This window comes from Penicillium waksmanii (assembly GCF_028829765.1).
Source record: "Penicillium waksmanii strain IBT 27052 chromosome Unknown utg000009l:1.0-4314994.0:1.0-4318279.0, whole genome shotgun sequence".
Lineage (NCBI taxonomy): Eukaryota > Fungi > Ascomycota > Eurotiomycetes > Eurotiales > Aspergillaceae > Penicillium > Penicillium waksmanii.
In genome coordinates this window covers 1,409,360-1,425,198 of record NW_026643255.1, presented here as the reverse complement: position 1 = coordinate 1,425,198, position 15,839 = coordinate 1,409,360, and the positions used below count along the sequence as shown (strand labels likewise).

The window sequence follows — 15,839 nt, the reverse complement described above, 5'->3', positions numbered from 1 at the left end:
TCTCAAACTCACGGCCGATTACCTTTTTTAAGCCACAAGCCTTTGCGGATACTATCCATGCCACCGCGCCTGAGCCACCGCAAGTCCACTACCGGCTGCCTAAGATGCAAAGGACGGAAAGTTAAGGTGAGCACCCATATTGTCGCTCGGATCATACATGTGCCAATCCTTCTGTAGTGCGATGAGAAACGGCCTCAGTGCAGTCATTGCGCCCGGCACAATGTCCACTGCGAATGGCCTCCACTGACGACTCGCATCTACAAACCTATTCAATCAAAGTCACCAAATGGAACTTCCAGGAGACCAGCCCAACCAAGTCCTGGTCCAGGACTCCCTTCGCCCGGGTTGGGTGCGTTACAGGTTCTTGAACTGCGGCTTATGCACCACTGGACAACAGCAACAGCAGATACTATGAGCTCCGCACAGCTAGCATCTGTGAAAGAGATGTGGAATATATCTGTGCCCCAAATGGCGTTTGAATATGAGCCACTTCTTCACACATTACTCGCGCTCGGGGCAGCGCATCGATCGACACTACTCCCCAATGAGGCGAAGTCTTTGCGCCCAGTCTATCAAGGGTATATCGATTCGGCTCTCCAACGGCACAGACCAGTCACTTCCACTTTGGACGAGAACACAAGCGAGGCCGTTTGCCTCAATGCAGTTTTAATCTCACTCTACACCTTATGGTTACGGTCGGAGCCATCGACAGAGCCTTATGAGCCTCCAATGATGTGGCTTTCCATGGCACATGGAATTCGAACCATCATGAAAAGCGTTTTCCATCAGTTGGTTCGAAACAATTCTCGTTTATGTCCCCTACTTTTTGCACAACCCACACTTTGGGATAAGAAAGAGCCAATTCGTGCATACGAGGGGCCTTCAAGACCATTCCAGTTCCTCCTTGAATATCGTGCCGAGGAAGAGGTTATGGATGATAAAGATACGCAGGCATATACTGTAGCCGTTGAACACCTCGAGAGCCTATACATCGCTATTGATACAAGTGAACCGACGTTCATGATTCGCAAAATATTCATGGGGTTTCCACCGGTAGTATCTCGAGACTTTATTCGGCTGGTTTCTGAAAGGCGACCTCGCGCGCTAGCGATTTTAGGCCGTCTGTTTGCCATGGGAAAAACGGTGGACAATACCTGGTGGCTCCATGGAATTCCCGAGAAGGAAGTTATTGGTATCAATAGCATCATGCCGATTCCATGGAAGTGGACAATGGATTGGCCGCTTAATCTCATCTCCAAGAAGTCGCCCATCAACCATGCTTCCCCACCTGTTGCCGATCGGACGGGAGTAGAGGCTTTCTTTTAAATCACTTCATTGGTATAATAATAATAAACATTTCTATCTCTCAATTCAATATATCCGGTCTACCCTGTCCATTTAGCAAATATAATATAGTGAATCGGTCGCCATACAGTGGTTTCGGTATCTTGTCAAGCAATAACCCCGGAAGGGCTTCTGTTCCGCCTTTCCAATAAAATTCTTTCGTTCCTAACACCGATGCCAATGGAAATTTCTTTCTTTCAAGTCTGCGGGGCCATGAAAATAGGGTGTTGAGCGCCTAGCCTTGCACTAACTAGTTCTACTACCATTATGTATGAAGACTTGGAAATAGAGGAGAAAAGGCACAAGCCGCCAGGGTCCCCAGCATGTCCGGACCACGCTAGGCGTCGGGTTCGGTTAGGTCTCCCTAACGGACAAGTGCCCAAGGATTGGCTAGGCGGTGCCGATCGGTGTCCAGCCTCACAGTGAGCTGTAAGTCAAAATAGCATTGAAAGCTTAGCCTGACCTCCGAATGAATTAAATAGCTTAGCTTGGAAGCACTAGACCTCTAGAATATTAATCTTTCAGAACAAAACGCGTCCTCTCTTACCACAAATTTGATCATTGGCCTGTTTTTTCTCAGATAAATCTTGCTGTTCTTGTGACTTCTATCATGACTTCCTCAACAGAAGGCCTTGAGCTTGCTCAACTTGCTTTCTACGCCTTTGCATCCCTTCCTTCTATCTACTGCATCGTCAAACACGGAAAGGTTGGGCTTTTAGGCTGGCTCTACGTATTCGTCATGTGCGGTCTGCGCTTAGTAGGGAATGGGGTAGCGTACCATGCCCTTTCCACAACGGGTGAGCCCAACAAGGCAGCTTCCATTATCAGTGGCATCGGTCTTTCGCCACTCTTGTTAGCCGCAATTGGTATTCTTCGCGAGTCGTAAGTCTTGATATGTCTTTTCTACTTATCTAGATGGGATTTTAACTATCGCAGCAATCATTCGATCCAGTCGAAATTGCCAGTCTTTCTTGGTGGATTTGGTATGCTGATTCCTCATCTCGTCGTTGGTGGCGGCATCGGACTTGCAGCGGCAAGTGGAAACAACAAAACTCTGCTTGAGGTCGGTCTGATCATTTTTGCGACCGGTTGGATAATGGTTGTTGGGCTGGTGGTACTTTCTGCCAAATCAAACGATCACCGCAGCCGACTCGAGGAGGAGACCAAGGTATGTGATGTATCAAAGGTCAACTTGAAGTCTCCAAAGATCGCCGCTAATATAATTAGCTTCTTCACGCCGTCATGATTGCTTTGCCCCTCATTGGTATCCGCCTTATTTACGCCATCGCAATTGTATTTAAGTACAAGAATGCTGCTGGCGGAAGTCTAGCCGTCCAGGTCATTTTTGGTACTTTACCAGAGTTTTTGGTCATGATTACTTACTTGTCTGCTGGGCTTGTTACTCATAACTTGGCTCGCAGTCGTTACCAAAACAAGCCAGGCCCCGCTTCTGCGTCAAACTATACTTCTGTCAGAGTATAGAGCCATCCATTCTGAGTCTATAATTGCCTTTGGTCTTCTTTGTCTGTGAACTGGAGAGTCGTGATTCTGTTTGTCGTTTCTAGCGGATTTATTAGTTAATAAAATTTATTTTCATTCGTTAGAGTCTCAATAAATTATTTAAAAGGTCTTCCAAGGATTGAATATCCAGACATTAAGCTGAAGCAGTTCTCGACGTGAAGTATACTGTATCCGTCCTAGTACATTTTTAGCGAATATTCGAATTGCGATCGGCCACAACCTCAACTTGCTCCGCAAAAAGGCGTCTCGAATGTAGAATTTACCTAACCGTGCAAATCGATGGCCAAGACCCTTCCTTAGCGTGAGTCAACTGCAGTCAGTCTGAGTTTGTGTGAGTCGGGGGCCTAAAGGGTCAGATCATTGATAGATTGACCAATCAGCATCGCCAGATCTGCACCTCCAACCCACATTCCTCCCAGGCATCCACGATCCTTTCGTGTCAGCGTCACATCTCCTTGAGCCCCCCTTTTAAGGGAGCTTGGTATACATAACCGGGCGTGCTCCAAGGGCAATCTTGTGTACTGTGTAGCGTCTTCACGACTTCAATTGCCATGTCAAACTCGTGGCCGCCGTGCTCAGCGGTAGACCAGGACGTCTTCGGCCCCACCGTTGCTTCTTCCTGCCACCATGGCTTCGATTTTACCCTTTTTTTTGAAGAAACAATATTGACCTTGCTGCCGATATTGCTTGTCTGGCTAGCGGCTTTATTCCGACTCTGGACCCTTCGGCATGCCTCGGAGAAGGTCAATCGATCTTGGCTCTATGCTGCGAAGGAGGTATGACAACCATCTGTTTTTATCGAGATACCCTCACTAAATTGTAGCGTCTAGATTGCTTTGTCATTGAATATAGCTCTTCAATTGATTATGCTGGCTTTGTGGTGTCGAGATTCGACTCCGACTACACGCGCGACCGTACCCACTGGTCTTGTGGCCCTGTTTACCTCCTCCTTCTTGCTCTACTTGTCGCATCTCGAACATATTCGTTCACTGCGCCCATCAACTATCCTTATTCTCTTCTTCGGCTTCACAATAATCTTTGATCTCGCGCGCCTCCGCACTTTGCACTTCATTCCACAGAACCAGCCAGTAACATTCTTGTTCGCGACAAGCTTGATCGGCAAGGTTGTTATCCTGGTCCTTGAATCCACAGAAAAACGCCATTTGCTCAAAAAGGGATTTGAAGGAAGCGCAGTCGAGACCACTTCCAGTATAATCAATCGTTGTCTCTTGTGGTGGATCAATGATTTGCTTTATAAAGGATCGAAAACAACCTTGACAGTTGAAAGCCTGCCTGTCCTCGCTGATGATATCAGGGAATCGTCAGATCCCCAAGACCTCGAAGAAATATGGGAAAGAGGTAAGTCAAAATAAATAGTCTATACTTACTGGGAACTTTTTTGACAAATTTTTTTTTTTCATAGCCAACAAATACAGATCGAACGCGTTGCTATGGACCTTCGCTTCTCATTTCAAATGGGATTTTATTGCGGGCGTCATTCCTCGCCTCGCTTTTACTGGCTTTTGCTTCGCACAGCCATTCCTGGTCGAGCGAGTCCTTGATTTTATGGGTGAGCCGGAGCATGTCAATTCTGACAACTATGCTCGCGGTCTCGTTGCTGCGTATGGCATTGTCTATGTCGGTCTTGCGGTATGTGAACGCCTCCAGAATTCCCGAAAAGGCTCAACACACCTGACACTTCTACCTTCAGGTATCATTTGCCACTTATCACCATAAAATCGACCGGATGGTTACCAAGATGCGAGGAAGCCTAGTCTCCATGATATTTAGCAAGACACTACGACTAAGCAGCTCGGCAGTGTCCGATGCGTCAGCCATCACATTGATGAGTACTGACATTGAGCGCATAGCTACTGGTTTGAGAGATATGCATGAGGTTTACTCGAATTTCACAGAAGTTGCGATTGCCCTTTGGCTGTTGGCGCGATTGCTCAAAATCGCCACGGTCGCTTCCACGCTGGTCGTGATAGGTAAGACGACCCTAGTGGAAGAACTTAGATCAACGCTAACTTCTTTGTGAAGTATGTTTGGCTGCTGGTATCCCACTTGCAATCGCTTCTGGTAATGCCCAAGGCGTATGGTTAGAGGCTATCGAGGAACGCGTTGCAGTCACATCAAGAGTTCTTGGTGTGATGAAAAGTATCAAAATGACCGGCCTGACAAACGTCCTCGCAAACAATCTTCGTGATCTGCGATCTCAGGAGATCAAAACCTCATATGCTTTCCGGCTGTACAACGTTTTGATTATAACTTTCTGTATGTCTGTTCCCTACCTTTGATACGAATACTCTGACATGGAATTCAGCGTTCGCCTCCAGCGCCTTATCCCCAGTCGTTGGATTCGCTGTTTTTGCCCTTTTAGCTCGAGGGGAAGAGGGCGTTACTCTCACAAACGGCCTTGCCTTCTCTGCCCTGACACTTTTCTCCTTGCTTGATGGGCCTATGATTTCACTTGTGGACGGATCAGAGGACCTCATGGCTGTTGTGAACTGTTTCCAGCGAATCCAAAAGCATCTGATGGAGACGGAAAGAGTTGACTGTCGCCTTTCGCACGACTCGCAAGTACCTCAACTGATCGATGTTGCTTTCACGGATGATGAAAGCACCCATCGCCCGTCTTCTGCAATCATTCGTGACTTATCTGCCTCCTGGTCGGTTGACGACGACCCAATCCTCAACGACTTGGATTTCGAAGTCCCCGCTGAGCAAATAACGATGATCGTTGGACCAGTTGGGTGCGGCAAGTCCACTCTTTTGAAAGTCCTGCTTGGTGAAATCCCAGAATGTACCGGGTCGGTCTCGACCACCTTCAAGCATGCGGCCTACTGTAGTCAGTCACCATGGATCACATTTGGCACAGTTCAGCAAAATATTGTGGGTGCATCTCCGTTCGATCAAAGATGGTATGACCGTATTATTCGGGTCTGTTCTTTGCAAGTCGATCTTCAACAGCTTCCATTCGGCGATCAAACCAAGGTCGGTGTTCGTGGATCGCGACTTAGCGGCGGGCAGCAAATGCGTGTGGTAAGTAAACGAGCTTGCATGAATTACGATGACCTTGTCTAAAATTGGATGTAGGCACTAGCGCGAGCCCTCTACTCGAGACAGCCCGTACTAATCCTTGATGATGTCCTAACCGGACTAGATCGAGAAACAGAGAAGTGTATCCTGGAGGCCGTCTTCGCGTCACAAGGTTTGATGAAGGAATTCCGACAGACAGTCATATTGGCAACCAACTCAGGTCCGAAAACATGACATTCTCCTAGTATTTATGCCGACTTGGGCTAATGTCTCGATAGCACATCATCTTCCTTACAGTAACTACATTGTCGCCTTGGGTCAGGATGGATCCATTATCGAGAAAGGCTCTTACGATGAATTGGTGGCTGCAAAGGGCTATGTTAGCTCCCTTGACAGCACGGCAAGCCGAGTGAATACCGAAAGGGCACCAGATATTGTCCTAGATGATGAAACGTTACAGGAGCTCAATCTGCCAGATGACGAAAATGCCGATGACACGAGTCGACAGACCGGAGACTGGTCAGTCTACTTGTACTATTTTCAGCACATTGGCTGGCCCCTTTTGACACTCTTTGTCGGACTGTGCGGTTTTTTCGTACTATGCATGATAGCCCCACGTGAGTCGATCCGAAATTTAACTTGACCGATTGCTAATCTTGAGTTTTAGAAATATGGCTGCAATGGTGGACTAGCGCCAATGAAACGAGGCCTAATGAAAACATCGGATATTGGCTTGGTGGATATAGTGTCCTCGGAAGCTCGATTTTGTTGGCGGCGTTTCTATCCACTTGGTTTGTTTGAGGCCCGTCATCCCTGTGTAACAATCTAACAGCTTCTCAGGGTGCTCGGAATGGTCATTGAACCTAAAACTGCTCATAGTTTCCACGAGGTCTTGCTGGGTACAACTATGAGGTACGTTTGCTGTCACCGGTTTAACTAAAGGGCTACCTAACAGATTTTCAGAGCGACAACATCCTACCTGACCTCGACCGATATAGGTGCCACGACGAACAGGTAAGTACTAGATTGACTGGGCTGCTTATTGTTGCTAATGGAAATCCCGCACTAGATTCAGCCAGGACCTGGAGCTGATTGATGAAGAACTGCCTGAGACATTTGAGTCTACAGTAAACGGAGTTCTCTTCTTCATCGTCGAGGGATTTCTCATCTTTGTCGGATCTTCTTACGTGACGGCCGCAGTCATCCCGTTCTGTATTCTGGCCGTGTACTACGTTGCGCGGTACTATGTTCGCACATCTCGCCAAGTCCGTGTATTGGAAATTGAGTCCAAAGGACCTCTCTTCTCCAAGTTCTTAGAGTCGCTCAGTGGTCTCGCCAGCATTCGAGCCTACGGGTGGAAAGAGCATTATGCGCTTCAGAATCAGATTGCTCTTGATGCGTCTCAGCGCCCGTTTTACATACTTTACTGCATACAGAGATGGCTAAGCCTGGTTCTTGATCTCATCGTGGCTGGCATTGCAGTTGCCGTGATTGCCATTTCGATGTCTTTGAGAGGAAACTCTTCCTTGAATATGATGGGAATCGCTTTGTTCAATATTGTGAACTTCAGTGGGACGTTGAAGATGCTCATCAAGGAATATACAGGGCTGGAGACATCCATTGGGGCTATTTCGAGAATTCGTTCATACGTGAGAAATGCCAAAACCGAAGACCTGGATTCCGAAGTTGAAATCCCACCAAGCCTTTGGCCTCTTCAAGGCGATGTTGAAATCTCGAATTTGTCTGCCTCATATGAGTATGTTGTAAATTTTCGGGGGCTGTGAACAAATTGCTTACTTGAATACAGCACGTCATCGGAACCAGTTCTTCAAAATGTCAATCTCAAGATTCGCGCTGGTGAGAAGGTCGCTTTATGCGGCAGATCAGGCAGGTTCGTCTTCTTTCTGGCTCTCAAAATTACCAGTGGTCAGTACTTTGATATTGACTTTTTTCGTTGATTCAGTGGCAAATCTTCCCTTGTCTCAACTATCTTGAGACTTCTCGATCTCAATAGTGGATCGATCATCATCGATGGAATCGACATTTCAAGAGTCTCTAGGTCTCACGTTCGCTCACGCCTGAATACAATCCCACAAGAGGCGTTCTTCCTGCATGGCACCATTCGTCTAAATGCCAATCCCGAGGGTGATGCAGATGACAGTACCATTATCGGAGCTCTCCAGGAAGTCAACCTCTGGTCGTATATTGAGTCAAAGGGAGGATTAGACGAAGATATGACAGAGGAGCTCCTTTCTCATGGACAGCAACAGCTCTTTTGCCTTGCCCGCGCTCTTTGCAAGTCCAGCAAAATCTTGATAATGGATGAGGCCACCAGCAGGTATGTGGAAGATAATATCTTTTCTTTTAAAGAAGGAGGCCCTCGCTAACAAGCACTAGTGTGGATTCTGAGACAGACAAGCTCATGCAGCAAGTCATTCGTACCCATTTCAAAAATCAAACAATCATCGCCATCGCCCACAAGCTGGATACTGTTCTAGATTTCGATAAAATTGCATTCATGGATCATGGAAAGGTCATCGAGTTCGATGCACCGAAGTCCCTTCTATCGAGAGAAGGGTCGGCGTTCAAGAAACTGTTTGATAGTTTTCGGCAAGAATCCGAATGATAGAGTGGTAAGGTCGCAGACGGCATGTCATACATGGATTAGAAGAGGGTCATCTCTATGTCCTGAAAACATGGATAGATAAACCTTAATTTAGCGTTCTCCTAATTTGTTTATTTTTCTGAAGTAGGCCTACTACTGAACTGAAATACGAACATAAGCTCATCACAAGCGGTAGCCTTGGTGCAATCCTAGTAGCATCGGGCCCGCAAAATTGTATACTACGAACGCATAAAATTGAAGTCACGGATAATATAAACACAGTCCTGCGGGTTTCCCAAGATGGCAAAGTAACCGATGTGGAAGAAACTGGTCCAAAGTTACATGTTGTCGAACATACCTCAAGCCTGACTATCTATGTTCCCAGAGATGGAAAATCGCAGAGACTTTGCTTTTGCAAATTCTTACCAGAGCGGCTTGCTGAATGGCTAGTGGCAGGTCCAACATCACAGATCCCTGACAAGATCGAAGCCAAAATGGTGAAAGTGATGACCAATGTATCTGCCGTCGTCCCGTCCGTTCTGGATGATGTCTTGGATCGCGAGGGTATGGATGAAATCGACGTCATATATGAGGACATGAAGGTTAGCGATGAAGATGACGATGAGGAGAACGAGAATAATGCACACAGCACTGAGAGTCTTGGAGAGCCAACAGCCACGGAAAGTCATTCTCCTACCGAGAATTTCGAGTCCTCGACACATTCTCTGGACTATATAATTGCGAGACAAGCCCCAATGGCTCCTCCATCACCTCGACCCAGTCCCTATCCCCTAATTCCCGTATTCTCGCCCAATCATGCTCTGCAAGATGAGGAATCAGAAAATCAGGATGTTCTCAACCATATCATTTCAGCCGCGCGACGAGATCCTTTTCCTTCAAGAGGGATATTCAACATGGACCACTTGAATCAAGCCCTCCGCGAAGTGATGGGAGACGAACAGTATGAGGGTTTTGACGGCCCTGGGGTGGTGGGTGCATTTCGCTCCAGCAGTCAGTTGGAAAGAGACAAGAAAATCAGGGCGGCGGGAGAACTCTACGTAAATACAAAATTTCCCTAAAATATCTCGATATTATTAATTTCGCTAATTATGTGCAGGCTTTGAGATCCTTAGTAGCAGGCTCGACCAACCTTTGCCAAAGTGGACCAGTGAGAATTGGCAAAGCACCATTCGCCGATACATGACGAGTCATCCCGACTATAATACAATGGCCCCCTGGTACGGACGAGAGACAGCAGACTTTGTCTATAATGATATAGAAGGGGTGTTTACCTCTTTGCTTATTGATCATAGATACTATATTGCAGCCAGCGAGTGGGAAGGCAGACGACTGAAGTACTTTATTAAAGTCAAGACCACAACAAGACCGTTGGGAACTCCTTTCTACATGAGCAAACACCAATTTCAGAGAGTAAGTAAACCCCCGAGAATTTAACATGGGGAGTAGATTTAACGAGGTGTAGATAGGGATGATTAATGACAAAGACTATTGGGAAGTCTATTTGATCCTACGCGTGTTCGATATATCAGGGCCTAATACTGGGATTTGTTTGTACTTCAACCCGGAACGGTTAAGATTGAATAGAGGGTTAGTGTTTACCGGTGAGACGTGGTCGGTTGTTCCTAGATAGTTAGTTCCATTATGATATGCTATAGGAATCAATTTTGTGTGAAGTTTTCACTGCTTCCTTGTAAGAAATCCCTAGAGGTTCTCGAGCTTTGAAAGTAGAGCCGGAGGGCACAAACCTACGTAAAAGAAGTGGATGACCGGGTAAATATTTCCAGCATTTTGGCAAAATGGAGTTCGCCTCAGATTTATTTCACCGACGATTAGCCGTAATGAGAGCAACCTCAGAAAGTTTCCAGCACAGATCCCGTTGAAATGAGTGCAATCGGGCAAGGATCGACCACGTCTCCATAATCTAGTATCTCCATCCCGTGGCGTGCAATTTCATTGCCGGGGACACCCGACCGGGGAATTCCCAGTTTTGCGCCGTCTCCAGTATTCGGGCTAGCGATGCACTCCAGAAAACTCGGGGGTCTGCAACAGTGGGGTAAGACGGTGACATCGATGTGCGTTAGTGAAATTGGAAGGGCGCGTTCCGCCCCAGACCCCGTATTGATCGGTCGCGATGTTTGTATATTTGCCGACAGTGCCGGAAAGAAGATTCGTTGAATACTGCCTGGGGCTTTGACGCAAGACCCGAGTTACATCGGCAAGGAATATACTCTGCGGTTGACTGCAGAGGTACCGTTCAGACCTGATGGACAGGAAGCCGATTGGCCGAGTCGTCGCCCATCCGATGCCGGGGTGGATAGCGTGGGGGAATAAACACGCGGGCGTTCAAAGTACACAATGCCTGAGCACCGTCATCGCGGAGATAATACCAGTTGCATAGTAGCGCACGGCAGATTTTCATAGACGATGAATTACTCGGCCGACCGGGAGATGAAGTCGGCACGAAGTGAAGCATCGGACCACCGAGCAGACCGCCGAGCATAGAGGATCCGCGGCGTGGGCCGCCATCGATCGGTGTGAAATCATCATAATGCAGGCCGGGGCATAGCTCGATTGCTCGGGTGGACAGGCTGAGTACGAACCGCCTGGGCATGCACGTATTGCGCCAGGGCCAGGGCCAAGGACAGAATCGACACCAAAATTAGTGAGAAACCCCTCTCACGGATGACTAGTCGACAACCAGCAAAGTCATCTAGATCGAGTGCATCGGCTTCTCTCAAGCCTGGATCCCCGCACTTGTTGCCCCGGTGGCTCCGGTCCCCACGGTAGCCAAACGCTTGGCTCTGTCGGTGGCGCAGTGCATGTTTGCATTGTACGACACGGGGGGTCACACCGGTCAGGAACGAAAACGAGATGAGATGCCATCAAAGAGAAACGTCTGTGTGGCGATTGTTTAAGTCCGGGCCGTTCAGGGTGTGTAGGATATGCCGATTCGGGTAGATTGGAATAAAGAATAAAGGAACAAAAGCGGGGAGAACCGTGGTCATAATGATCCGGCGCCACGGATGGAAGCCAAGCATACGCCATGTGGGCACCAAAAGGTAGTAACTTCTGGGCATCCAATCTGCTGTTGGGCTTGGTGTACGGGTAAGCCAGCCTAAAAAGAAATCGCATCGCCAAGGAGTTTCTCCTTTAGGAAGGACCAGTGGGGATCAATGGGATGCTGGCTGGGTGCTGAAGAGTTCTGAATGCCCTTCAGTTTGGTCGAAGGCGCAGAGATCACTCCGTACATAGATTGAAGATTGAAGATTGATGGTGGGGGACCATGCAAGGAACTCTGTTGTAGAGGTAGGTCGATGGGGGTGTCGCAGTATGGGATGGTTATGCAGAAGCACCACGAGCTGTCAGACACCGGAGAATTAACGGAAATGGGGAAGAGTGGAGGAGAGAGAGAGGTGGATGGAGAAGGCAAAGAGAAGGTAGCATTGCAGTGGCAGTGGCAGTGGAGATGGAGAGAGTAGACCACCTCCCGTCTTTGTTTGTTGCCGTTGCTGTTGCCGCAGTCTCTCTCCTCTTCTCTTTCGCATAGTTCGACCAGACTACAGACTACAGACTATTGGGAATACCATCTACCATCCCCGGAATGAATCAAATCCAGCCATTCGCAATACTGATACTTCAAGGAGAGATTCCTCGATTCTCCCCTTTGAAAGGCACGCATCCCTCGCGTTCCAGCCACCTTCTCCTACGAAGGGAGTCCCTCGACAAGATGCTCCAAGCCAACCAGCGAGGCTAGTGTGGTCCAATGGCTCAACACTAGTCCATACACAGTTTGATGTCCTTCTGTCGAATATTGCCCATCTGCTCGGTGAAATGCAATGAGCCCAGTCAGCCAAGTTTACAGTGTCGATCCTTTCCCCAACTCCCCGCGTCGCTGAGTGGGCCGATGGAGCCGAACTGAACGTTGCCCCCTTCTTGTAAACATCCCTGCTGCCATTTAAATTCGTCCGGTTTCCCCTCTACCTGGACGGATCAGCACTCGGGTCTCAATTTCTCAGTACTCTGTACTTCTTCGGTACTTGGTTCTCGGCACCCCCGTCTCCTTCACACAGCAACTATGAAGCTCGGTTGGCTTGAAGCCGCCACTTTGGCGGCCGCCTCCGTCGCCAGTGCATCCGTGAGTACATTCATTGCGCTAACTATACCCGTCGCGTTGATTGTTCAAAAGCTCATTGTTGTCGCGCGATCAGGACCTCGCATACTCTCCCCCACACTACCCGTCCCCATGGTCGACCGGCGATGGCGAGTGGGCCGAGGCCTACAGACGCGCCGTGGAATTCGTCTCCAATCTTACTCTTCCTGAGAAGGTTAACTTGACCACTGGTGCTGGGTATGTACTCCCAATGACCTGACTGCTGCACTTGACCTCTCTACACCGGTCTCGGGCTAACGACATTCGCAGATGGGAGCAAGAAAAGTGTGTTGGTGAGACTGGTGGTATTCCTCGGTAAGTCGGAACAATTGAGCCACGAGCGTGAAGAATGAAATGATTGACACGGTCCGTAATAGACTTGGAATGTGGGGCATGTGCATGCAGGACTCTCCCCTGGGTATTCGCGACAGTAAGTTTCTCTACCCACCAGAACTGTGAACTCAAGATGCTGATCTACAAACAGGTGATTACAACTCGGGGTTTGCGGCTGGTGTCAATGTCGCCGCTACTTGGGATAAGAGACTTGCCTACCAGCGTGGTCTCGCGATGGGTGAGGAGCATCGTGATAAGGGTGTGGACGTTCAACTTGGCCCTGTCGCTGGACCGCTGGGCAGGAGTCCCGATGGTGGTCGTGTCTGGGAGGGTTTCTCTCCCGATCCCGTTCTGACCGGTGTGATGATGGCCCAGACCATCAAGGGTATTCAAGATGCTGGTGTCATTGCTTGCGCCAAGCACTTTATCGGTAACGAGCAGGAGCATTTCCGCCAGGCCGGCGAGGCTCAGGGATACGGGTACAACATCTCTGAGAGCGTCAGCTCCAACATTGACGACAAGACCATGCACGAGCTGTACCTCTGGCCCTTTGTCGACTCCGTTCGCGCGGGTGTTGGCTCTGTCATGTGCTCCTACAACCAGATCAACAACAGCTATGGATGCTCCAACAGTTATACCCTCAACAAACTGCTCAAGGGCGAACTTGGTTTCCAGGGTTTCGTCATGAGCGATTGGGGTGCGCACCACAGTGGTGTTGGTGATGCATTGGCTGGTCTCGATATGTCCATGCCCGGTGATGTGATCCTTGGAAGTCCTTACTCCTTCTGGGGAACAAACCTGACCATCTCCGCCCTCAACGGTACCATTCCCGAATGGCGTCTTGACGACATGGCCGTCCGCATCATGGCTGCTTACTACAAGGTCGGTCGTGACCGCGTCCGTGTTCCTCCCAACTTCAGCTCCTGGACCCGTGACGAATATGGCTACGAACATTTCATCGTTAGCGAGAACCAGATCAAGCTCAACGAGCGTGTCAATGTCCAACGTGACCATGCCAGTGGAATTCGCAAGCTCGGATCGGACAGCACTGTGCTTCTGAAGAACAAGGGCGCTCTTCCCTTGACTCACAATGAACGCTTCGTCGCAATTCTGGGCGAGGATGCGGGCTCCAACCCTGCCGGTGCAAATGGCTGTTCTGACCGTGGCTGTGACGATGGAACCCTGGCCATGGGCTGGGGCAGTGGCACTGCTAACTTTCCTTACCTCATTACTCCCGAGCAGGCTATTCAGAATGAGTACTTGAACTACGGAAATGGTCAGACCAACGTGTTTGCCGTCACCAACAACTCGAACACCGAGCAGATTGCCGCAATGGCTTCCCAGGCCACCGTTTCCCTAGTATTCGTTAACGCCGACTCCGGCGAGGGTTACATCAACGTTGATGGCAACGAGGGTGACCGCAAGAACCTGACCCTTTGGAAGAACGGTGAGCAGCTCATCAAGACTGCTGCCGAGAACTGCAACAACACCATTGTCATCATGCACACCCCGAGTGCCGTCCTCGTCGGCGACTGGTACGACAACGAGAACATTACTGCTATTCTCTGGGCTGGTCTTCCTGGTCAGGAAAGTGGTCGCAGTCTCGCCGATATTCTCTATGGTCGCATCAACCCCGGCGCGAAGACCCCCCTTCACCTGGGGCAAGACTCGCGATGCCTATGGCGCTCCTCTGCTCACCAAGCCCAACAACGGCCAGGGTGCTCCCCAACAAGACTTCTCTGAGGGTGTCTTCATTGATTACCGCCAATTCGACAAGGCTGACGAGGAGCCCATCTTCGAGTTCGGTTTCGGTCTCAGCTATACCAAGTTCGAGTTCTCCGATGTGCACGTCACACCCCTCAAGGCCGACAAGTACACCAAGACCACCGGCCGAACCAAGCCCGCCCCTGTCCTGGGCAAGATTGGCGAAGCCTCCGACTATCTCTTCCCCAGCGGCATCAAGCGCGTCACCCAGTACCTCTACCCCTGGCTCAACTCGACCAACCTGAAGGAGTCCTCCGGCGACCCCTACTATGGCGAGAAGGCCGAGAAGTACATTCCCGCTCACGCGAGAGATGGCTCCGCCCAGCAGCTTCTTCCCGCCAGTGGTCCCTCTGGCGGCAACGCAGGTCTGTTCGAGGATCTCTTCCAGGTCACTGCTACCGTCACCAACACCGGTTCCGTCGTCGGTGACGAAGTTGCCCAGCTCTACGTCTCCCTCGGCGGCGAAGGTGATCCCGTCAAGGTCCTCCGTGCCTTCGACCGTATCACCATCGCCCCGGGTCAGAACGCTCAGTGGACTACCACCCTTACCCGCCGCGATCTCTCCAACTGGGATGTCGCCTCGCAGAACTGGGTTATCAGCGATGCTCCCAAGAAGGTTTACATCGGTAACTCGTCGCGCCACCTGCCTGTGTCGATTGAATTGCCATCGACTAAGTAAATGATTGGATGTTTTAAGGGTACGGATGCGGATATGGATGGTCGGATTGGACCATCCCTTTTCTTGAACATGAATAGTTTGTAGATCGGCTTTTTGCAAATAGGTTTAATTGGCGAATATTCGCCTTATGAAGTTTCTAATTGAAATCTTTTCAAAACATTTTCTTTTTCTTTTTCTTTCCATATCCCAGGGGGCTGGACAAAGATCTAGATGTATGAAACTTTAAGTCTGCTTGTGCTGAACCAATCATCATTCACGGGTGAGCAATGAGAGCTTTAAGGATAATATCAACAAAGCACGCGACGTGACCCTCGAGAACTGCCTCGATCTCATGCAGATTTATGAGGATCAAGACCCAGACTTCTTCGTCAAACGTGGTG

At 49.3% G+C, this 15,839-nt stretch overlaps 5 protein-coding genes across 5 annotated transcripts; all 5 read left to right on the top strand.

The window, feature by feature from the left end:
- Positions 1 to 57: 57 nt before the first annotated feature.
- N7481_010907 (Zn(II)2Cys6 transcription factor domain-containing protein) lies at positions 58 to 1,326 on the top strand (the record flags this gene model as incomplete). Its single annotated transcript, XM_057270126.1, has 2 exons — positions 58 to 126; positions 178 to 1,326. 2 exons carry the CDS (start codon positions 58 to 60, stop codon positions 1,324 to 1,326), a joined length of 1,218 nt encoding a protein of 405 aa, XP_057117300.1.
- A 628-nt stretch (positions 1,327 to 1,954) lies between these two features.
- On the top strand, positions 1,955 to 2,826 carry N7481_010906 (uncharacterized protein; the record flags this gene model as incomplete). The annotated part of the gene is made up of 3 exons (XM_057270125.1): positions 1,955 to 2,226; positions 2,260 to 2,512; positions 2,572 to 2,826. The coding sequence occupies 3 exons, from the start codon at positions 1,955 to 1,957 to the stop codon at positions 2,824 to 2,826; spliced, it is 780 nt and encodes a 259-aa protein (XP_057117299.1).
- Positions 2,827 to 3,416: 590 nt separating this feature from the next.
- N7481_010905 (P-loop containing nucleoside triphosphate hydrolase protein) lies at positions 3,417 to 8,533 on the top strand (the record flags this gene model as incomplete). The annotated part of the gene is made up of 15 exons (XM_057270124.1): positions 3,417 to 3,641; positions 3,696 to 4,224; positions 4,289 to 4,515; positions 4,577 to 4,856; positions 4,909 to 5,142; positions 5,192 to 5,910; positions 5,965 to 6,127; positions 6,186 to 6,524; positions 6,575 to 6,698; positions 6,748 to 6,819; positions 6,871 to 6,921; positions 6,977 to 7,663; positions 7,715 to 7,798; positions 7,871 to 8,245; positions 8,305 to 8,533. The coding sequence occupies 15 exons, from the start codon at positions 3,417 to 3,419 to the stop codon at positions 8,531 to 8,533; spliced, it is 4,338 nt and encodes a 1,445-aa protein (XP_057117298.1).
- A 473-nt stretch (positions 8,534 to 9,006) lies between these two features.
- On the top strand, positions 9,007 to 9,591 carry N7481_010904 (uncharacterized protein; the record flags this gene model as incomplete). Its single annotated transcript, XM_057270123.1, has 1 exon — positions 9,007 to 9,591. The coding sequence occupies one exon, from the start codon at positions 9,007 to 9,009 to the stop codon at positions 9,589 to 9,591; it is 585 nt and encodes a 194-aa protein (XP_057117297.1).
- Positions 9,592 to 12,608: 3,017 nt separating this feature from the next.
- Positions 12,609 to 15,459, top strand: N7481_010903 (beta-glucosidase; the record flags this gene model as incomplete). Its single annotated transcript, XM_057270122.1, is given in 6 exon segments — positions 12,609 to 12,668; positions 12,742 to 12,881; positions 12,954 to 12,998; positions 13,061 to 13,113; positions 13,168 to 14,598; positions 14,618 to 15,459. 6 exon segments carry the CDS (start codon positions 12,609 to 12,611, stop codon positions 15,457 to 15,459), a joined length of 2,571 nt encoding a protein of 856 aa, XP_057117296.1.
- Between the last annotated feature and the right edge of the window lie 380 nt (positions 15,460 to 15,839).